We start from the raw sequence: 23,422 nt of genomic DNA, 5'->3' as shown, positions 1-23,422 counted from the left end.
CGATCGCTGCTTTTGAAGCAATCTCTGAAGGCGTTAAATTATGTACGGAGCAGAGTCAGAGTTGGCGTTTTAATTAATTGCGCCAATGGCACTGCGAAGAGTGTGACGGGTTATGGTGTGTGCTGTGAAATGTCATGTATCTCAAGCGTGGTGCAAAAGGGCAACGAATCGAATGCAGCAATGTTCAGCATCGGTGTTACAAATTGGTGCAAATGAAATGAGATTGTTTATATTTAACCTCTACAAATAAATTTTATGAATTACGATATGGTATGGAATAACCTCATTTACAGCTTTTATCACTAAGTGCACTATACCTTAGCAGAGTAACGATGTAATAGCAATCTCCATCAAGTGGATGCAACGAGTTTTTTTTAAATAGATTCAAAATTCTCTTTGCTGGTATGCATCTTTAAATTGAATGGTTATCCCCTTCCAACTCCATCTCGTCCGTTTGGCCGCTTACGATACTTTAATTTGAACGATCGACCTTTCCCTTCGCATCAGATGGTGCTTTTCCTTCTTTTTTCTTCGACACGCTCATTTTCCCATTCGATCCTGGGTACATTTTCTCAGTCCGTGCACACATACACGATCGCCCGCTCGTTTCGTATCGTACGAAAGAATTTACTCACTTGCACTAGAAGGGAGAGGAATCTGATTACATCATCAGTTTTCTGCCACCGTTCCATCCGTCGCCGGGCAAACGGTTACGGTCACCCGTACTTCCTTTCGCACTGGTCCTTCTTCATCGCCCCCTCATCACTCCGGATTGTAGCCACCCGATGCGATTTGTTTGTGTAGTAACCATAAAATGTTGTGTTTGCGATTACCAGCCACCGAGTAAGGCAACACCACCATGGCCACAAAATATCGTCAAAAGTTCTTGCCGGCAATATTTTCTTCCCCAAACCCTGTGGACCCTAGAATATCATTCCCGAGGAAGCCCGAGAATGCTTGAGATTGAAAAATTTCGCCAATTTGTATCATCATTTCGTTTTGGGGGCTGCTACTGCTGCTGATGCTGCCTGTGCGGTGCTTAAACACGTATTCACGGAGGAACTGGAGGATGTTTCGCTCTGTGTATCGCTGTTTGTTGACGGTTGTGTTTGGTGCAGCGAAGCTGAGGTTTTATGCATGCCAAGGTTTATGCAAGGGGAGCTAGCATCCACACTCCTCCCGGTCACTCGTGTTCCTCCTATATTTATATCTCGCCCCTTAGCCATCTTCGCTCTACCGGATGTCTTTTATCGATTTTGGGAAGCTTCACACACACACACACACACACATACTAGTTAGAGCAGCAGGAAGACAGTGAAAAAAGAAGGAAAGAAGGGCAAAGAAAGTTTCGTCCCTACAGCACACGGGAATGCATCCCTGCTTGCATTGCTAATGTTGTACCGTCCCTGTGCACACACCGTCTCGTGTCATTTATGGTGCAGCGGGCGCAGTGCCGCTGTAGTGGTAATAGTGTGGCGGAAAATGTACTGGACATAAGCAAAATCAAGGACTTTTGGCTAGTGCCCAACATTGACGAGCAACGGCGTTGTGCTCTATTTCCAGAACCGTTCGCGCATCCGCTCTCTCGTCGGTCGTCGGGAGTGATGGAATATAAAGTAGGGTTTTGCGGGTTTTTTTCTTCCTTTTTCCATCGTTGCTTAAGGGCAAGACTGGTTCTGCACTCGAGTAGTTTGGTTTTCGAGTGGCGGTGGCATAGTGAAAGGAGGGTAAGAGGACGGGATAGCAAAAATAGGACAGCAGACATGCACTCGTTAAATATTTAGCCACTGCTTCTGGGGAATTAAATTTGCTTGCCTAGGCTTAACGTCGGCAAGCACAGGCATCGGGCCCCGATTGACGATTCCAGGAAGGGAGTGTGTTGCAGGGACACAGAAGGTTGAAAAATCAATAGCAAAAGACCTAGCAGAATGCTAATAAGTAAGGCCAACAAACAGAGATGGTTGAGTCTTTTATGACGCTGGTAGATTGCATTCATTATTATGAGAGCTTTCGTGGGGTTCGGGAATGTTGCTCCAAAAATGAATGCTAGTGTGCTTGTGTCATGAAAATGGAAAATGATATTTCATATTTATCAGAGCACTGGAACTCAAGTGCTTTGCTTGTATGGTGCTTGTACGGTCATAAACTTTGATCGTTACAGCCCTTGCTGGGACTTGTAATTTCAGGACGATTGATAATTTAGAGCGAATCTTTTATTCTATCATGAAGAACGCTTTGAACAACACTTTTTTTATTTGCTTGTTATGCTGTTATTAAATAATTCTCTTCTCAGAAAACCGTCAGTACTTAAAACTGAGCTCAACTTTGGTTGTTAAAAACTAAGTCCTAACAAAAATAAACGCTTGTTCTTGAGTCGTGAAACAATTTTAAAACAATTCACATTACATCATTATATTCCTTACTATGCACTACCCAATGTTCCTCTTTTCTTTTACCTGCAAGAACATTCCTTCCACCTGTCAAAACATTCGTCCCACTCTTTGCAAGCTATTGCTTGACAACGCAAAAGTTGTATTTAAAAAATGGCAGCAAACTATTCAAACTAACTTCAACCGTACTTTTTCTTCTTTCTGGTAAATTTCTTTACAGATTACCCGCATTCGGATTGGTGAAAAGACGCGCTCGTCAGTGTGAAAAACTTCAACGTTTTGTTAAAAGAAAAACGACAACATTAAGCAGAAGAAAATCAACGAAACATCATAAATAGCACCACCAATCAGGCTGCGGTCCGGTTGTCTACAGTTTTGAACCAGCTGCAAAAAAATATTCGAACAATTTTCTTCATCTTTGTGTGCGAACTGTTTGCGGTGGAACGGTGGTGCGGACGACGGAAAACTTTGCGCCTGCCAAAAAAGCACCACAAACCAGACATCGGACTCGATTTCAGCATTGGTGGGCTATGCTGCGAAACGAAGAATCGAGTAAAATCACATAGACAAAAATTCTTGCTGCTTCGTGTGCCTTCATCGACATCTAAACGTGAAACAGTTCGTTAAATTCTACGGCTTTGTTTTGGAATCCATCTTTTGAACGCGTGAATGGGTTTTGTATTTTGAAATCGTTCATACCTTCGCAAACGGTGGACTACTAAAACAAAGTGTGTGGAATGTGGCTGGAAGTGTAATTCTCCAAGCGACAGAACCGATCAGCAAAGAAAATCCCGCAACACGGCATCACAGCGGCTTTGGTATCCTCTTGTTGTCGTTTTGTAAGGATTTGTTTAAGGATGTTTTGCCGCTGTGCTTCCGTGGTTACGTTATTTTTCTTGAAAACTGGTGTTTCTTTGCTTTCACCGCTCGTATTGGTCAAACTCGTATCCTTTCTGTTGGCGGACGATACAGGTTGTAAACTGTTTTCCGCACTGACAAAAGTGACCACGAACAAAGCTGTGTAAAAAAACTCGTCCAAAACGAAGTGAAAACATTTTTCTTCCGTTTTGTAGTACACATTTTCTAGTGATTGTTATTTTACCATTATTCTTCGATGGCTCTTTTTGTTCGCAGTTCAAACAATCTCGTCGTTAACTAAGCAGTAAACTAACCCACACGAGAGTGAGTGATATTGATCGTTGTTACGTGTACCACAGCTTAGCGTTTCGGGAGTGAAAAAAGGCGTAGTGTTCAAACAAATTTAACCCGTTGTAAAAGGAAGCACCCGAGCAAAATGGCTGCATTCGTCGCAAAGCAAATGGTCGGCAATAAGCTGAACGCAGTTAAAGGTAAGTTTTGAAAGCGTTTGCACAAATGTTGCACACCAATCACCGTTAATGTGGCACATTTTATGAAATGCTTCGAGCGCATGTGTGTGCTTGCCACCTTGCACCTCGAACGATTGTTGATAAACACCTTAATGGAGGACAGGCGCAGGCGATTGGTTTGAGAGCGGGAGCTTTTCGTATGGAAGAAAATTCAACCACATACACACATACACACACCCGCACAGGAATGGTTGGGCAGCACGCTCACGTGGCACCCGTCATTAGAATCTCATTTTTCTCCCTCATTGAAAGCAATATGTGCAGCATAAATCATCGTAAATAATGGTCTCATAAATTATTCATAATTCGGCGGATCCGAGCTGGTGGATCTTCCCGGCTTTCCTTTCCCGGGGACGCACTGGCAGTCGCAGCACTGTTTGTGGAAGTGTTTTCTGTGCGTTTGGTTTAAAGAAGAAACAAAACAAAAACCGAAGCATGTTCCTGCGCGGATTGTCGTTTCATTATGGTGTGTTGTGTTTGTTTTTTTGCTGTTGGCTGCTGCTGCATCGCATTGTTTCGCTCCATTTGGCAGCAGCGCGCAGTTAAACCACAACCGGCTCAGCCGGAAAAATGGTTACCATGGAAGGAGGAGGAAGTGTCAGGGCCAAAATGGTAGCATTCACAGTGGGTGGGTGGTACACATTGCTCTTTAATTAAAAATGCGCCACTTTCTTTCGCTTTCGGCCGGCCATAGCATTCCGGCAAACCGGAAGCAGCATGCTGGCAGCACCAGCGCGAAAGGTGATGAAGTGTGGTGTTATATATATTTGGGTGTGTATTTGTGTATCTGTGTAATGGTGCTAGGAATGTTCGTTCGATCTCGGTTCCGGTAATTACGCGAAGGAATGTGCGGTTGGAATGCTGCTAGCCATCGTTTACGTTCGCAGCATAAGTGTTTCGTTCTCATTGTTCTGAGACATACGTTTGATCGCTGGTAATGACTTTTGAAAACTATTCACGAAAAGGGTAGAATAATTCTTTTTTTCGATTTCGATTTGAAATCATAATGAAACTCTACAATACGTCTAGAGAGTCTCAGTTTCAGATGTTGAATGTAAACAGTTTTGAAAATACTAAACATTGATACTAAGTACAAGTATCCTTAGAGAACATGTGGTTCGGCAATAGGTTCGAAGTTTCCTTCAGTTGCCCATTTCTAGAAAATAATAGCTACAAGGACTGGAAAAGCAATATCCTTTCAGTACACTGCTCAATCAACGTCAGTCAAACAGTTTGGTACACTAGGCTGGTTTTATGTTACCAGAATGCACAACATCCTGCTGATCAAACGCAATGTAATTCAATATTCACCGGAAAATCAAGCCACTCGACGTGCATCGGATGTTGCATGTCGCTAGGGGGAAACTTCCATCGCTGCGAAATGTAACAAAATTAAGCGACGATGTTAACGCTGACAATGACAGTTATTCAGTTCGCTTGACAACATCAACTAACAACACTTACAACGAAAGCATGTTCTAGTTGGAAATAGATTGCCTGTGATCGCACACATGACACGATTTCAATGAAAATACAATTTTAGTGTGAAATATCGATGGAATTTCGTTTCACTAAGGATTTTGTTAGCTCTAATTTTTCATTCCACTGAACGTGTGTATTGAAAAACGATGAATACAGTGTAGAAAATGATGTGGAAATATTGCTCTTTGGAATTTTTCCTTATCACGCGATAAAACACCATTCGTTGCCGCCAACCAGAGCCGGGCACAGGGTAGATAAGAAAATAAAAATAAAATAAAAACGTTTCACACAAACAAACCGTTTATTTAGCCGTCCGCACGTGGATGTGTTTTGGATGAAATTAACTTGCGAGCTGTGTTTTTCCACCCACCATAAGGATGTTTTTCCCGCTCAGCTCGCTAAAACAAACGGCTTGCCAATATTACCTTCACACTGTGCCGAACCTTTGTTCGTTTTCGGGCCTGCTGTGGGTGCACTCTGAAGTGTTAGCGTCATGGTTTTTGTTGCTAACAATTCTACAAACAAAACAAAAAACCAACTGCTGAAAATATCGACAAACTTTACGAAGCACAGCGGTACAGCCATACATACATGTGGAGCGTATGGCAGCATAGGAAAAGAACAGCAACAGAGTGAGCAAAAAACGGAGCGCCCGTTTCGGCTACTCGCTCGTTGGTGTGCTTTTTGCTTAGCCACTGCCGGACGCAGTGGGAAATCAGAAAGTTTTGTAAAATTCATGGAAATTTTCCTGTTCGATTGCTGGCAGAAAGGATGGCAGCAAAGGTTTGCTCACATGCTCGATGGTCTGAATGAAAAAAAAAAAAAAAAATTGAAAAAAACACCGGAAGAGGAGTATCCTTCCATTGTGTGAAGTGAGCGAGAGCCCGGTGTACGCATTCTACAGCGAGGAAACGAACCGTGGCTACTCACCGGCTGGCAGCGAGCATGATGCAAAGTGGACATATTCAAAGTTTGTTCCTCGCAGCTCATGTGAGACATTGGGAAGTTTTTACGAGCTGTGTATTTTTTACGACCTTATTTATCCAGTTTTTGTTCGGTGAACGCAAAATCCCCGAACAGGATGGCTAATATTTCGGACATCGTGGAAACGTTGTTTTTCCAATATTTTTTTGGGCGGGCTAGCTGAATTTCACAAACCGGAACAATTTTTTGCTAGAAATGTTCAGTTTTTGCATTTTAGTTTTGAAATATTTCATGACAGTTAAAAAATTGCTATAATAGTGCTTTGTGGCAATAATAAATGCTCTGTATTCGTTATTCACTCGTTCACTCGAATAGAAAGTTGATATTGAAACTCCTTTTAGTGCCTATCGATTATGCTTCGTTTTGTGACAAAACGTGACATGTTATATGTTTTTCAATTACTTTAAATGTGGTCAAATACACCCTTTCTGTAAGTGGGACGAAAATATTATCAGGAACAATGTGTATTATTTTTAAACATCATCTCACAGTGCCAATCTAGCCTAAATTGCAATCAATCATGGGTTGGTTTCATTTTCACACCTTATACAAAAACAAATCCTACAAAAAAGGATCTCATTTTGACCACTCTAATAGCATACCACCGATAAACAGTATGAGCTTTGCAATACATACAACGAACATCTCAACCTATCTAGAATTTCCGCACCAAAGCTTCAATTCAGTCACGTTTCCGCGCCCAATCGACCACCAGTCTAGCCAAAGCATCATGTTTCCGTGCACCACGGCCGCCTGTGGTGTTCTCTGCGTTCCCGATTTCTGTGTCTTCCAATACTGCGCTGGTTCTTTTGTTGTTAACCAACCCGAACGCAAATGGAATTTCGCGGCACTCTCGGCGGTGAACCGTCCCTATGCACTTCGACTGCTACCCAGGAGGAGCCATTCGTTGAAGCAGAAAACTTCATTAGAGTGGCTCTATCCCAATGCGGTACATTCCAGCGTCTTGCGGTCGTATCGAACGCCGAATCCGATAGTTGCATTATCGCCAGTCGGTGCATGCTGCAATGGGCGAATTAAATCACGATTCGGTCATTCCTCGTTGCATTGTTCTATGAGCGTTGAAATGCAATGGTTTGAAAGGATTTGTGTGTGCTTTTTTTTTGTTATCTGCTTTGGATATAAGTGATACCCACTCCTAAGGGTGGTAGAAAAGTGCTACTGCAGATTCCGTTCTCGCGGCAATGCGGTTGAAACGCCAAGATTGAGTATGGAGGTGAATTTTAAATCGAACAAATCGAGCTTTAAATACGGATCGTACATGAATTTGTTTGCTCTACACTCGATGGAATATTGTATTATCTTTCGTCGATTGTTCAAAGTATTATTTTGATCAAACTTAAGATGTCAAATGTGTACTATAAGTAAAATCATCCATTTTGCTTTTGTTATACTTCTTTCTTGAACATATAAAACATTCTCCGTAAATGAGTTTCTCTACGGCTCTAGCTTAGCTCGAGTTTCTTCCGTGTAATTCTCTGAATAGACAGCCGCTTTTCAGTGTAAAAAGTGGCACAGTTGATCTGTACCCAATGTCAACAATTGTTTATTTTTGTGCTCGTACACCGCCAGCGTATTGTGCCGACATCCTAAAATGAAGTAAGCCACAGTGCGCCCGAGGCCTGTGAGGGTCCTGGGTAAAAGTAAATATTGCCCTTGGGGATTTTGTTACTTGCTATTCGTGTGGGGGTTGCTGTCTCGATTCAAAATGCAAATAGGTCAAACTGATTAAGGGTTAAGGGTTAGGGGTAGGCTTATTGTGTTCACTGCACTGTTTATTTACCCTTTTGTTCAGCGGGGGGCACAATTTTACCAATAGCAGATCAGAACAACGTACTGTGCCTTATTGGAACTGTTGAATTAAAACTGAGTGATGGAAAGAGCTAAAATATTATATTTCTTCGTTTGTGGCATCACGACTTAGGCGCCTACGTTATGCAGTTTTATACAGACATTCGAGCCTTATTAGTACCACGCGGTCGGACAGTCGGACTTCGGCTGAAATAATTTAAGTACATCATTAATGAATTGCGATGAAATTATTACGGCGAAATTGTCCCTAAAAAACAGTGTATTAACGCTACATGTATAAAAGTTCAACAATTTTGAAAAATTCACCCTTCCTCCGCATAGTGTACCGTACACCGACTGGTGCTGAACATGTCTGAAAATAGTTCATGTGCAAAAGCATTTGTAAGCTGTCGGCGAAATATGCACCGAGTTCGGGCATTGTTTCTCGCCACCATTAATTTCTAGAAAGAACATCTACACGTTCCACCGGGACCAGCCATTCCATCGCTGTGCCGTTAGTGGTAATGAATTCTCGGTATTGCACTATCGCACCTTCCCTGGTCTGTGTTGAGTTGAGGGGTAGAGAAAAATGGGGGATAAAATAGAAAGAAAAAACTTCACCATTGCGCCCAGATTTTGCTCGCATAATCCCAGCAGCTCGTTTTACAGTAAGCATGTGGTGCACACCAACCGGCGGCACTACCTATTGTTTCCAATTCCTTAGTTTATTAATCTTCGTTCGTGTCGCTTACGCGTCGGTGTCCGTGTGTTCTACCGTGCGCTCCCATAGGGTAGGATCTCGGGTCTTCCACCAGGACGTTGGCAGTGAGCCTTTTACGATGCCTTTCAGTCACGTCGCGGATGGTACCGGTGCCTGGGTGGAGAGGGCTACAAATCTTGCCCGCTCCTTGACCTAGATGAAAGTGGCACTCGTGAGCGCGCTAAGTGGAGGCAGGAAACACGAACACTAGCACCCTTTTCCTATTGTGGACGGGAAGTTTCTGCGCCACTCGCAATGGGTTGGTTGGTTGGAGGGGTTTGAAGGTTGTTGTACCAAGCGGGATCTTTTTTGAAAGCCCAAGAGTAACGCGTTACAAATGCACAGGCGCCGCGCCCGCTCTGGTGTGATGGTGTGTTACACCACTTTCCTCCAATGTCGTCGTTTTTGTTTTTCTCGTAGATAAGTTTCTTCAGATGCATTCGAACCTCGTCACCTTGCCCCGGTGGGAGAAAGCAATAGCACTAATGAAAGTTTTTGGGGTAACTGGGGACACTGTATCTGTACCACCACGTTGTGCCACCGTTTTGCTTTTACGTGCTTCGCGTAGTGAAGCAAAACGGTGCAAAATCTCGAAGAACAGTTCCGTGCTTACTATAAAACGCTGTCCTTGCTAATCTTAGAAAACGTTTCCGGCACAATTATGCTTTTGAAAAGGGGTGCTTTTCTTTGCTTGCTGCTACGCTATCGCTGCAAAGTGCTGGGTGTAATTGTAATTAAAATTTTAACCCTCTTTGCTCGTGCGCCATATTTCATGAACCAACGGGCTGAAGTCCATTGTAAGCACTGGAAACGTGCTGAACGGGAACGGGCGCAGAACCAGGTTGAAGCACACCACTCAGCACCGTTGACTGTGTCAAACACGTCTGCATTGTGACGCATTTTTGTAAACGCGAGGTAAATAACGCAGAGTTAAGTTAAATAACGCCCAGTCCCATTTTTATGCTGCCCATGAACAATGAAAGAAACGCACGGTGCTGAATCGAAGGTGTATTAGATTTGCTACCAGCCTCATTAGTGGATCATTAGCGTATTACTAAGCGCACCTGAGTGCACTAGAAACGCGTTTGTGTGTATTTGAAACATTTATTTTGCTCAGCTGGGACATTACAATTTTATCCTCTTTCACACACCATACAACCTTTTGAGAAGGATTCGGTCTTTTAGGCCGCGGGGCCATGGGGCGTTCTCAAGCTGAGAAATCATTCTCAAACACTCATTTAAGTTTCTCAAGCACTCAAATCTTGTTCTCAGACGCGAGCCCGTGGCCGTCGTCAGTTTTTCTCACTTTGAGAAACTGATATTGCCACTCATGCTTTATTTGGAGCTTTAAATAGAAAATATATTTTTGATCGCATTTTTTTATTTTTTTTTTCAATTATAACCATTGAATACATTTTCCAAAGTGATTACCGAAAAGCAAATAGCACAATTGCTCATATTTCAGTTAGCCGATCGCTGCATCGTCAACTTTCTCAAAGATTCTCAAAACCGATTTTGTTCCGATTCGACAAACGCTGAGAACGAGGATTTCTCAAAAGCACTCATGAGTGCTTGAGAAAATGAGTTTTGAGAATCCCCATGGCCCCGCGGCCTTACATTTTCACTCGTTCCCTGTTTATATATGTTTATGTGTGTGTATGTGTGGATGAGTAAAGGGAAAGTTTTTATTAAAGGAACCGTTTTCAAGATCAGAAAATGGTGGCCTAAGAGCAGATGGAGGCACACGGTGAAGCAATGCTATTCATAACGCGTTCGCATGCGAAGCAATCATTACGGTTTCGGTGGGACTTTTGAAGGGTGGCTTAGTAACAGGCACCAGTTTCTTTTATTCTCTCGCTGTCCGTCGTGCGATTCAGCAAAAAAAGAAGAGAAAACAGCCCGTGGCCCGGTAAAGAGAAGGGCAAACGAGCTTTTATTTCAATGTGAATTTATTTATTTACAACGGCTAAGCAGCCGTCTTTATGCAATGCTTAAGAGACCTCTCCACAGTGCATCGTTTCTGTGCCGGTATACAATGGCGGACTGTTGGGTCGGGAACCACACTTTTATACAGATGTTACATATACATACAACCACCGACGGGCATCGGACATTCAAGGGGGTTGGTTCATGTGTGGTTTCTAGCGATCGCCTTACTTTAGCTACACTGTAAAGATAGAACGCAACATCTTGATGGGAGAACACTTCGGGCCATTCCCAGTACCCTGAAAAAGTTTGGCACCAATCCCTGCGCTAGTTAGGTTATATGCTCATCTTTATCCCTCCCTAGGAAAACACAACAATTTTCCTCCCCAGTTCGGCGGCAGCAAGCTTTACTTCAATCCACTTTGGCCACCCTCCCATTTCCCCTTTCCCATTGTTAGTAGGTGTGCAAGTACGCGCTCAAAGACGGTACGCTGCATTCGCTGCTAAATCCAATTCAAACATCATCAAGACTTATGCGCAGAAAGCATATACATGTCTGAAGATATCCCGGGCGGCTATGCGAGGAGCGAGAGTATGGTCCTTAAAATCTTCACAGCAGCCCCCGAAGGGTTCTACGATTATGGAAAGGGGAAGCCAATGCCAAACGGTAGCCACCCACCCTATTTCCTTCCTCTCTATACCCATTCATGGGGGCAAAGCTAGCGTAAATGCACTGTGTGCTGGTGGAGTCCACAGTAAGTGGAGACGGTTGAAATGTTCCATTTATTCTTCGTCTCACAGCACGGGAAAGTGGGCGAAGGCGCGGGTTCGACTAGTCGCGAATTTATACGAATTGTTGTGCTCTTAGTGGTGCTGTTCCTGCGAAACATTCGCCCCAAAATGGATCGTAGTTTGCCTGACGGCGAGGCGCACATTCGCGCATTCCCTCCGGTCGCCGGTCCCCGTGCGTTCCCAGGCAAAAGGGCAATCTCTGTGGGAAATTTATTTGCAAATTCAATTTATACGATCGAAATGGAGCTCACCGGGGGTTGGGAGGGAGTATGAACGGTTTCACTCGCGGGAATGGTTGTGTTATCTTGCCCCGGGTTAAAGTAAACAGTCACCATGCGCACAGATGGAGAGCTTTCAATGCTGCTGAGTGTGCGCGTTTTCGGCTGCTTTATTTGAAGCGCAAGTGCGCAATCAAACGGCGAACTGTCTGGTTGCCAAGATGGAGCCAACCGATGTAGAATTAATTTGAGCTCCGCAATATTGTAATAAGTGCGTTTTATTGACACTTTAGTTTTGCGTCACGCGTCTTTCTCGGAAACGCAGCTTTTGTGCGTTAGTTTGGGTGAGTCAGCGAACGTGCGTGGCTACATTTGATCTCATTGGCAAGGTCTCGCAACCGGTAGCAACTGTGACAAGTCATTGTTAACGCGAATGAGTTGCGGATTTGGTCCCCCTACCACAAGACTTTATTTTCGAGTCTTCTTTCTTTCCCTGTCGTTCTCTATCTCTTTAGCTCAATTTCTATCGGCATTGGCCAATTGTAGCCCTTGCTTGTGTCAATGTTTGATTAGTGTCTGCGTATCATCTTCAGCTGGCCAATACTTGACCTGGCTCAATGGGATCGGGTTGCAGACGAACTCGTCTGCTCCAAGCCAACACACACCGCCGGCCCGGTGAGTAAGCAAATGTTGAATCGCTGATCGTGGGGTTTACCGCACGAGGCTTTGCATTAATCAAACGACGTTATTGGAGTATTGCCGGACTCATCAAACAAGCAAAAACGTAGCTCGGTTGATACTAGGATAAAATGGACAACAACAAAAAAAAAATATCTAGCCAGCCACTGTACGCGTCACCCATACGGATGTTGGTGTTGTTTGATCGTGCTCTAGTGTGCGTGATTGTTTACCAACCTGTCATATTCCAGTTGGCGTGGTTCAAGAGATTCGCTCCCACCACTCTACTCATCGTAGCATTACAGAGCGCGAGCGATGGATAGAGTTTGCTTAACCGAGACGAGATCCATCATTTGATAATTTAGCATATTTTTTTCGTGCACCCATTTTTGCATAAAAAAAAGACATTCCCTCTCTGCCATCTATCTGTAGACAAATGGCAGTATGATGAGTTGTGGCTGGATTTGATTTCACCTTGCAAAAAGCTTGTTTTAATGAGCGGAATCCCCGAAATGGTACGGCAATAAGTACAGGCTTAATAAAATAAAAAGTATGCAAAACGGTGCTTTGTCATAATGTTGTTTAAACCACTTACCCTGCCACCTGGTGCAAAATGGCACACCTTTGCCTAGATTGCACATTTTGTGTCGGTGGGCAAGCACTATTTATCATTCGATAATTCATTTCCACGGCAAATAATTTGTTTCCTCCACAGCGTGAATGATTAATGAAGCTCGCTGCTTGTCGTGAGAAAGTGCTGGCAAATCATTAAAATTTAGCAAATGTCACCAGCGTCATTGCTGTATTGCGCTCTGTGTTCATTAGTGAAACTGCATTCGTCAGAGATCTGTAAAGAAATACCATTTTTATTTAACACTGCAAGCCAGCGACCTTTTTTTGTTCTGTTTGTTTTCTTTATTTTTTACATTCTAGCTTCATAGGACACGAAAAGGTTCTTTTCAACGAAAGAAAGATTGACTTTTTTGTATTATTTTACAACGCACTGAAGCGACTCTCTGTGGTGTCATGAAAAGTTCATTGCTTTGCACGCCAAACGGGGGTCGTGACGGGTGGTGTAGTTGGAGACATTTGTATTTCCTTTTTGCAAAGGTGTGAAAGGTTCGCGCGCTAGGTTCCGGAGCCCGAAACCCTCAATCCGCACACTTTACGATCGCTGTCCGGTCGGTAACCAATGGGCAAGAAATTAAAATGAAACGTCTAATTAAATACTACCTTCTTTTTTGTTGCTTTGCTTGCCTTTTTGCCTGGTTCCGGTTTTTGCTAGGAACGCGTTAAACTTACGGCAAAAAGAGGATGTTTTCTTGTGACATGAAAAAAGTTGTGCTTTCACTTTACAAGGACTCGGTCTTTTGCTTTTGCTCGGTACGTCCGCTGGTTACATTAATTGCAGCGTGGCAGAACAATTCTTCCGCCAGTACACGGATGGTCCCGGGAGTTTTTTTTTTGTCCCGCAGATTCCGCAAACAATCAGTCCTGCCATCGTTCCCCTTTTCGTTTCCTTTCACGCTTCAGCGGCGCGACTGAAGGTGATGCAGGGTACTAAAAAGAAACGTTGTTAAAACCTTTGGCTTTAAATGGAAATTTATTTTGGTAACCTGGGACAAAAACTACGATCTCTTCCAGGATTCTTGTACCATACTTCAGGTAGCCTAATGGGATATACACGAAACAGCCCGAACGACCGTTCACAATTAGTTACGACCGTAAAGTGTTCTTTGATTCCACCTTTTCTGTCCGTCGCTGTCACTCCAAGCGCCAAAAGTACTTCGAACTTTTCGCGGAAACGTCGGCAGCGAAGTCAACATCAAAACCCTCAAAATCACAAACCATTCAAGTGGACCGATTTTCACTAAACTCTTCGGGTATTTTGTTTGTGTGGCGTCGTGCAAAGAAATCTATTCCTGCAAGGTTTCCAGTTTCTAGGCGAAGGAGTAATTTGAAAGCCACCGATTACCTATTGTCGAAAACTTTGCCGCAACGATTCGAGTTTATCCGCTACACTGCAACACCACCAGACGGTTGGGAAATTTGCTATTGCCGAGGCACGAAGCGCAGGGTACGGATGCACAGCACTGCTGCTTTGCTGAAAGATCCTGGCGATATTTCGAAAACTTCAAAAGTCGATCAACACGGTACGGTGCGGTGTTAGCGGAGCTGGCGTCACTTCGGAAAGGTCAGCGCGTAAGAATGGCGAGAGTGGCGAGAAAGTCGTGACAAAAAGTGTTGTTTCTCGATTGCTCAAATGGACGATCCCAGCAGTTGTCCCATGTCTATCTTTGATTTGATTGAAAGCACCGCTGGGAAAAAGGACCCGGGGGTTGTTGCCGTTTTTGGGAAAACTCTCACAGCGGGACTGTGGAGGTTCGGGCCAACGGTTCGATTTTGCAATATTCACTTCCAGGGATTGGTACAATGTTCATTTAGGGTTTTTGGGGCTGACTGTTTTTTTTTGCCTGTTTCTTTCAAGCCCCAATGTCCATTTGCTTTTGGGGATTCTGTAGCCGAAGAGGGACGGTAAGTGCACGCTGTTTCGGAGCAAAATGTTACTTTACATTGTGAACGGCTCAGAAGGCAAGGTGATTTTTGGCATATCCACCCAATTCAGAGAAGTTTTTGTCATTTGTCAATTCGATTTCACTTTTAAGTGTGTCTGTATTGTACATTGTTGGATGGTAAATTGTACAATAACTAGGTTTTTGTTACTAGATTAGCTTTTTTTCGAGCTTTGTTGAAGGCTGTTGATCAACGTACAACTAGTAAATAATGTAATGAAATGTATATTATAGTTGTTAAACTATTTGTGTTTTAATACGTTCATAAAACTTCTAACAATGTTCTGCCTTGCGGTATGTTCTATCCAACCTTTGATATTCAGCACCCCTCTCGTTATTAGGTATGTGTGTGCCTCTTTGTTCATCCTCAACATTGTATACTTTAAAAACAAAACTTTTAATAAATAATCATAGAGCGACAAACAGCAATGACTCAAACTTTACGCTTCTGCCGCATCAAATAACGGAATAAACTGAGCATTAAATTACTCAATCTCTTGAAGCATGCTGCTTAACGAAGATGTTGTTGAGCAGTTGTGTTCGGGTGAATTATGTATGGCATACATTAACCTTGTCTGGGCAGTCGAGTAACTGCATTAATTGCGTTCGTTAATTAATATTAATAAAACAAGTTGCTCTGGAGGGTGTATAAAATTAAACAATCATAGTGCATGTTCACCACATTCCCAGCAGTGAAGATGGTTTTTGAAGCCCGTCACACTGCTGCAAACATGTTTCAAGCGATCAAACTGCATGGAGCACACAATAGAGATCAAAGAGAACGTTTCGGCGAATTGGTGGTGTTGTCATTTTTAATAGAATTTTAGCATTAATTTGATTTTCAGCAATTTCAGTGGAACTTGACGTCAATACCAAGCCACCTGCTATGTTGTTTTATAATTTTAATCTTTTTCATGCCTTACCTTACAACCTTCAATGTGCTAATGTTCGTATTCGGTTAGGGTTGCAATCGTGCTTACGTATGAATGCATAAGCCAAGCAATTATTATTGCATTCTGGAAACGAGCGCAATAAAGCATACGTTCACCCAGTTGCCATAAATTATTTAACCATAGTCCAACGATGTTTGAAATTGTACACCCTGCTACGGCCAAACAGGGATGAATCTAGACATTAAAATATCCATTCCTTACCCTCAACCATTTGTATCAAAAGCGCTGTTTTATGGTTAGTACTCCATTCCATACCTTCCACTGCCACTCGTAATGTTGATTGTGCAATAACATAGCAATTAAAACAGCAGCAAAAAGAATCCTTTTCAACCGTTAATGGTGGTTAACCATTTTCCATTCGGGTAGCGCAAATGGGTACCAATGGTAAATAATAAGCAGACCACATGTACTGCCGAAGCCTTTCCGTGCATTCGGGGGAGGGACGCTTATCAGTTATAAATTACGTTATTACATTTCGAACGCTTTTATAAAATGAAATAAGGTCCTTCAACGCAGCAGCCAGCCACACTCGCCAACCAAACAGGTAGGCATCGCAGTGCAAGATTAATGGCATCGCTTTCGGAAAATCAATTTCAGCCGTGCCGCGTTCACCGCAGCACTGCCGTGATCGAGCGTTACTAAATGGTTTGCAGCGTTTGTGCACCCACCCACCGCTTACCGTACGTAGGCCATGGCTAATCCTGTGTCACGCAGGTTAAACTGTGCCACTTTCAAGCCTTTCTCGCTTTTCCAGCATTGTACGCGAGCACGGCGAAAACACTGGTGTGTCACTGGTTTATCGGTGGACGCGATGAGCCGGTACACGTGGGTGTGTGCGTGTCTGTGCGAGTAGGTTTATGTATGTCCAGAAGGATATTTATGATACTTGCACGTTGTGACCATAGCGTAAGCAGAGCATACGAAGAACACCGAAGCACACACACACACATACACACACTTGCTGCTCGGATTGCCACCCTGGATTGGCGAGATCGGAACGTGGGATTAAATTTGATTTTTAACGCAAAAAGGCTATAATTCTTATTCCGAGTGCGTGGCCTTGGGGTTTGGCTTCCTCCCTTTTTGGCCAGTGCGGGAGGTCTGAAAGCTTCACTGCCTGAAAATGTACCCACAGCCTCTCCGTTCAACCTATCGGTCGTCCATGTGGCACCGCTGGCGCCTTTTTAATCGATTTTCCATGTTTCCGTTAAAAGCCTTCGGAATCATCTCTGACCTCATTTGTGATGCGACAGAATTGCACCAGAGGAGTTTAAGGGGAACGGTTTAGGATGTTTTTGCCGTTGTTTGCAATGCCTTTTTTCCGGCCGTGCCCTGGCTTCGGTGTCACAGCTGGCTAGCTGACGGGACGTGATTGAATTATGTATGGGTCGGGCGGTATGGGCTGCTGTGTTCGTTTGTTTGAAACAAAACGAAAAACCGTTCAAGTGTGTTTGTTGAGGATGGAAAACTAACGGTCCGGGCAAGAAAATCGGTATTCTTTGCATGATTTGATGCTCATTGTGGGTGAGTGTGAACACTCAATACAAACGTAAGCCAAAAGTTCTTTTCCTCATTCCACGCTGTACAAAAGCGAAAAACTCTATTTGTTGAACCACTCGGTATGACATCCAAAATTCCAAGGAGCGTGTCAATATTGGGCATTCGATTGATCCTTTTTGTTGGGCTGATATTTCTTCTCGACGGGGAGTCCAGCAGTGTGTGGCTTCGAGCAAAACTGTTTCACAATTTAAAAAATCTTTTGTCAGCGACCCGTACAACCAATCAAATGCCCTTCGGCTAATGCTCGAAATAGCTAAAGTACTTGGCAGTTGGCAAATATTTCATTTCTTTTATTAAAATAATTTCCCACCCCTGATTCGGTAAAGTATTTGCCCTACAATACTAGTCCCGGAATACTCCCAGGGTGGTCATAATTGCTTTCGCCAGACTAAATGCCATCAGCAAACCACCGCATGGTGTTCGTTTTATTTTTCGAAGAAAAACGGCACCTGTATACCACAAGAATTCCATCTTCTGGTCAAGGTATGTATGCAGTTCGCGTTGCTTGCACTCCTCGTAGCCTTTGCAGCCGAACGGTTCTTTGTTCTTCGCTTCCCAACAACTCTGTTGGTTCCCAAACGATCCAATCAACGCATTCTTTTCCCTGGATAGACTGCTGACAGGGTGAGTTAAGGGTAAATATTCATCCTTACAAAATATCTAGAACCAGAATGCGAACCCTTCCATTTCCTGCACAATCGTTTCACCTGCAAATCTAACGAAAGAAAACTAAAAATTAAATTCCATAACCGTTTCCCTTACCGGGAATTGGAAGGGATTTGCAGTTAGTGAATTCTTTCGTACCACCGGCACTCATCTCGAAGTGGTCGATGATCTCTTGTATCCGACAATAGCTTTGTGTGGAAAGGATAAATTATGGAGAAAAGGTGAGAATACGAATAGCTAGTACAGTAAAGATGTTACACCAACTTAAGATACATATGTAACTCAGGGAAAACTATTCGGTAATCAAGCCGGTAAACATATTAAAAATAAAATGAAGATATTTTTATGATTTAGTTTTTGTTTCTATTGTGTTTTTGTTTTTACGAACCAGTTTTGAATATTTGATCTTGATGATTTTTTTCTTGATATACCTAAAACACCAGGTATAAAACGCCAATAAACTCCGGTTGACCAATCAACTCCGGTAAACTCCGGTATAATGTTTAAACATTATATTGATGTTCAATATACCCAATGTTTTGTGAAGTATGCAAGAAATACAATTTCTCTTTTTGTTTTTGTATCCAAAAGTTTTGAAAAACTGCTACGGTTTGTATTAAAAAAATGTTATAAATTTCAAGGTTTTTTTCTGTGAACCTGAAGAGCCTTTATTGTGTTCATACTGAACTGATTTGATTCAAAAGCAAAAGAAAATCTAATAAACACGTAGCTTGCGAGTGTGTATTGTAGCATGATTTAATTTGTTTTGTAAAGTGAGCTCGTTAAAGCAAACATAATTTCAAAGACGATTGTATTTTTACGACCACACGACCATCTTTTCCTTATCGTTTGAAGGACACCATAAATTAATCTACCAGCAAACAAACGAGAACAGTACTCGCATTGGCATAGTGAACAATTTAACATTTTCCCAGCTAGTTTCTATTGCCCTAAAATGCAATAATGTCGAGTACGAGCCAACTCTCCATTGGCAAAAGTACCGAGCGACGTAAATTCATTTCCATTTAATCAGGTGTCCCTTTTGAAGTGGCTGTGGTTGCGCAGAGTATCTGCAGCAGAATGTAAAAGGGCACGCTTAAGGGAACGGCTGTCCGAATGCTGCTTATCTTTCGCTGGCTGTGGTCGCTGCTGGCACCCAATTGCTGCCGCTGACAGCACGATTATTTCCATATCATTCTAGCGGCCCGAGTCCAGGCAGGGCATCATCCGTAGTCTTATCGAATCGCTCGGTTAGTCCACTTTTGCACCATCGGATGACGCGCACCCGGTGACGGGACAGAGATAGCGTGGGAAGCAAGAATGTTGGATTTTTTGGTATTGTGTGATGGGTTTTTTGGTAAGTTTTTGTTCGTTTCCCTTGTTCTTCTATTTTTGCCAGTGCCCCTTCCCTACTCGCTTTGAAGTTTTGCTGTGGTTGAAAATGGAGGCAACAAAAAAAAGATGAAATAATAGTCCCTTAGTTCTGTCTTTATCTGCAGCTAGGATTCTTGGACGGTTTTCTCGCTACCAGCTAATTTGCCTCAAGTGGCCCAAGCACATTTGTCGCTGTCGTCTTTCTCCGTTCCTCCGCGTTGCCATCTGCGGGCGGCCCCCAGGCACTTACGGTTTCATTTGTTCGGCTGTCTTATTAGGGCGCTTTTGTATGCTTCCTCTTGGTGTTTTTTTTTCCGTCCTCCTCGAATCAGCGAATCTGTTGACAGCTTTTCGGAGCTTGGAGTTGCCGCCTCTTGCCGGCGCCCGCTCAAGTGGAAAACGCCAGAAACGCCCTGGAAAAACCTCCCGATTAGGACAAACTGGCCGACTGGCGAATTGTCCGGTGCGTTGCAACCGCACGTTCGCATGCGGATGCCAAATCAAAGATAATCATTTCGTAAACGAAGTAGCACACGGCCACAGACTTGTAGTGTGCCATGGTGGATCGTTTATTTTTGGGACAATTTCATTGCGTCCTTCCTTTTTTTGGGGGGCAGGGAAGGAGGGAACGGACTTTTGTTCGATGGTTCTTGATGATTGTGTTTGTCGAGATATAAACTCATCATGGTCAGAACTGTCTCTACCGTTCATCTACTTCGCCCTTCGGTAGTCGTCAAGACAATAGCAAAAAGTGGTGCAAAAACCGTCCCCCAAAAGTACAATTTCTACTCCTCGAGTAGTCAACGGTCGGCGGGCTGGGTGCAGTGTTTGGGGTGTTTGAACGACGCACGAAATTAAATTAAATGAATAATTCAACCAAAAAAGTAGGCACGGCACTGGGCGACGTGGAAGTGTTTTGAGGCACGCAATTTTACAGCCGTTTTTTGTTTTCAGCATTAACAAGGACAGTGTGGGAAAACTGGGCGGAAAAGTTTAATGAGATTTTACACCACCGTCGCTGGTAATAAATCTCAACGCATAAATATGAGCCTGCCAGCTTGCTTGAGCACACAATTTGTGCTGTGCCGTGTATTGCGCGTTATATTTTATTACATTTCCATTGCAACGCAACGATAAGTTGAATATATTTTCAATACAATATAAGTAACATTTCCGACGAAAAGGAGCACCAAATAATAATGCTGCTCTGTGAAACCACCAAACAAAATTCATCTTGTTTTCTCCCTTGCGCGTACTTGCGTAACGTTTCGTTGGTATTTCGTCAAGTTTTGTCAAACAAGTGATTAATGACTTCCGAGGTCAGCCAGCTAGGGAAGGAACACACTGCAGCCGTCCTGCGGTGTCCGTTGGCTGCGGCGATTGTACGTTGCGAAACAACAAGTCGTAAATTTAAGGATATTAATGGCTACATAACGCAGGAGTAGTAGAAGCAACCGAGGGTATCATGGGGGTGAGGACGTTTTGAGTGTTTTTTTGTTGCTGGGATTTTTTATTTTTCTTGTCTTACGATAGTATTCGTTGGTGGCCATTGGACACACACACACACCGTTGAGCGGACGTTGAAGAAACATTTGAAAAATAGCATTTTGATGCTCGACAATGGTGTCAACGGTGGCGTAGATTAGGGATTTTTAAAGGCGACTACTTTAAAAACGATTAGATGCGCCTGAGCGCAAATTATCTACACTTTGGCTGTTGGATGTTGGGTACCAGTTTTTTTTTTAAATCTTAAACTAAAGTAATTCTAATACTCAATGAAATATGTTTTTTTTTTCAAATTAACAGAAAACTCATTTTAGATGAGAATTCACAAGCGTAAACTTGTATTTCATTTAACACATACACTTCATATACACTCTGTTGATGCAGCACAATGCAGGAATTGAGACTTTCTATAGAATAAATCTTTGAATATGAATATGATTTGTTTGTATATAAACCTTCATACTCATTCTCTTTTTTCCTGTCCCTTTCAGCATTTTCATTTTCTTTTTTTTTTGTCCATAATGATATGCTCGTACCTGGTGCCTTTATTATAATTGGCATTGTACGTGAGCAGCTCGGGGGAAAATGAGATTTTTCAATTTCTTGCGAAACAGATTATGAATTATTCATATGTCAGGCAGGCAGGGCGACAAGAAGTATGCGTTTGCTCACTGTCACACACTTTTTGTCCCTCTCGTCAGTTCACTGCGCATAAATGAGCTTTCAGTACATTCAGTACGCCAGGCAGGGTGATAATTCCTTTCTTCTTTAGCGCAGCTTTGCACTAATCGCTTATAAATTTATCTGCTTCCCTCATACGTATCTTTTTTTTTGTATTATTATTATCCGAAAGACTATGAGTAAAGTGTTCTCTGCTTTGTGTGTGAATACACCTAATCATAAAGCGTTGACAATGTACGGTGGATATTATTATTTACTCTATGTGCGGTACGTACGTGTGTTCGATTTTGCTTTCTCCGTATCTTTTAATCTTTGGTGGAATGAAAAATTGATACACATTTCCAATGGCTGTGTGGTTGTACAGCTGGTTGCACGTATTCTGCCTCCTCGTGCGGAAGGATTATGGGAGGAAATTGGGCTTATGTGAGTTTGGGCCGAGCCATGGGGCCTGGTGGCGGCACCGGGACGGGTTTGCTGTATTGTGCATGATAAGTGTGCGAAAAATTGTCCCGCCTTTGTTGATGCTTCACGGACGGGACGTGAGGGGTAGAGAGCCAAATAATATCCTGCCATTGTGCCCAGCCGTATGGGTTGTGCGTATGGGTGCGTATAAATAAGCACAGGAAATCCGATTACTTGTTAAAATATGGCACAGGCCAGGCATGGGCGGGCCGGAGACAAGCCAGAAGGAAAATGGTTATAAATAAAAACCACTCTCACTGTTCTGTCAAAGCACGGCCACACGGGTAGGAGGAAGAGACAATAACGAAGAGAAGCAAAAAAACACAACAAACACACACACATCCCGATGAAAGAAAACTCGGGCTTGGGAGATTTTTTAGTGTTGATTGTGCTTCCTTTTGTTACAAGTAAAGGATTTCCTGTCACTTCGTCCGGGGTGCTTTCTTTTTTCTGTTTGTGGCGAAACCGGCGCTCCCATACGTGTCGTCGTTCGTTATTTGCTTGTGGCATTGATCTAACAGGCCCAAAGTGGAACGTCTTCCTTACAATCATCTGCACGCTACTGCTGCTACTGCTGCAGTGGCTGCCGTCACGAAAATTTAGACATTTTCGGTGAAAAGCGATAAATTTCCGGCACCGAAAAGTTGACCGAATTAATCTGATTTTGCTGTGTGCTACACGGTTCTGCATACACCCGTACCTTGGCGGTGGCGGAAGCGGACCGAAAATGAGCGCAGCGCAGATTTATTCGCTGTTTTCCATCCGATCTGTCATGGGTGGCGCACGCTGCACGAGAAGAAGCAAACAAAAATTCAAACTTACCCAGAATGTTTTACTTTCCAAAAAGATAGAAAAACGGGAATCTGGTACCATCCTGAGGTACATCGGATTCGAAAGTGGATGGGAGTGGCTGTTGTTGTAAAATTAAACGACACAAACATTGTTCGCAACTGTCAACCGTAAGATAGCGGAACACGTTCCGTAGTGTGCAATGCCGAGGAGAAGAGCACGGTGGGAGGAATATGAACCGGTTCGAAAAGCTCGTTTGCACGTGTTATATGCTCACACCCGGGGTAGAGGATGCCAACCCGACGGGGAAGTTTCTGTGTGGGTGGGTGTGTGTTTCTTAAATGGAAACTTTTTTCTAAGGGCGTTCTGCGATGAAAGATGAAGAAGAAGTGCCAACTAGTGGCCGGAAGCTGGTACAATCAAGACGGCCT

At 43.2% G+C, this 23,422-nt stretch overlaps 1 protein-coding gene across 29 annotated transcripts in view; it reads left to right on the top strand.

Annotated features, from left to right (window-relative positions):
• LOC4577453 (complexin) overlaps nt 1–23,422 on the top strand; it is a 176,648-nt gene that overhangs the window by 52,320 nt on the left and 100,906 nt on the right. For 25 of the 29 annotated variants that reach the window (XM_061652898.1, XM_061652886.1, XM_061652885.1 and 22 more), the window contains exon 2: nt 3,525–3,739. In XM_061652898.1, the coding sequence (XP_061508882.1) occupies nt 3,685–3,739 (55 nt within the window). In that variant the 5' untranslated portion in view covers nt 3,525–3,684. Of the gene's footprint in view, nt 1–2,610; nt 2,914–3,463; nt 3,740–23,422 lie in introns of those variants that run through there. The other 4 variants (XM_061652907.1, XM_061652891.1, XM_061652903.1 and 1 more) reach the window with 3 other exon arrangements.

The sequence above is a fragment of the Anopheles gambiae genome, chromosome 2, assembly GCF_943734735.2.
Source record: "Anopheles gambiae chromosome 2, idAnoGambNW_F1_1, whole genome shotgun sequence".
Classification (NCBI taxonomy): domain Eukaryota; kingdom Metazoa; phylum Arthropoda; class Insecta; order Diptera; family Culicidae; genus Anopheles; species Anopheles gambiae.
The sequence above is the reverse complement of the archived record's forward strand: the minus strand, read 5'-3'. Positions and strand labels throughout refer to the sequence as shown.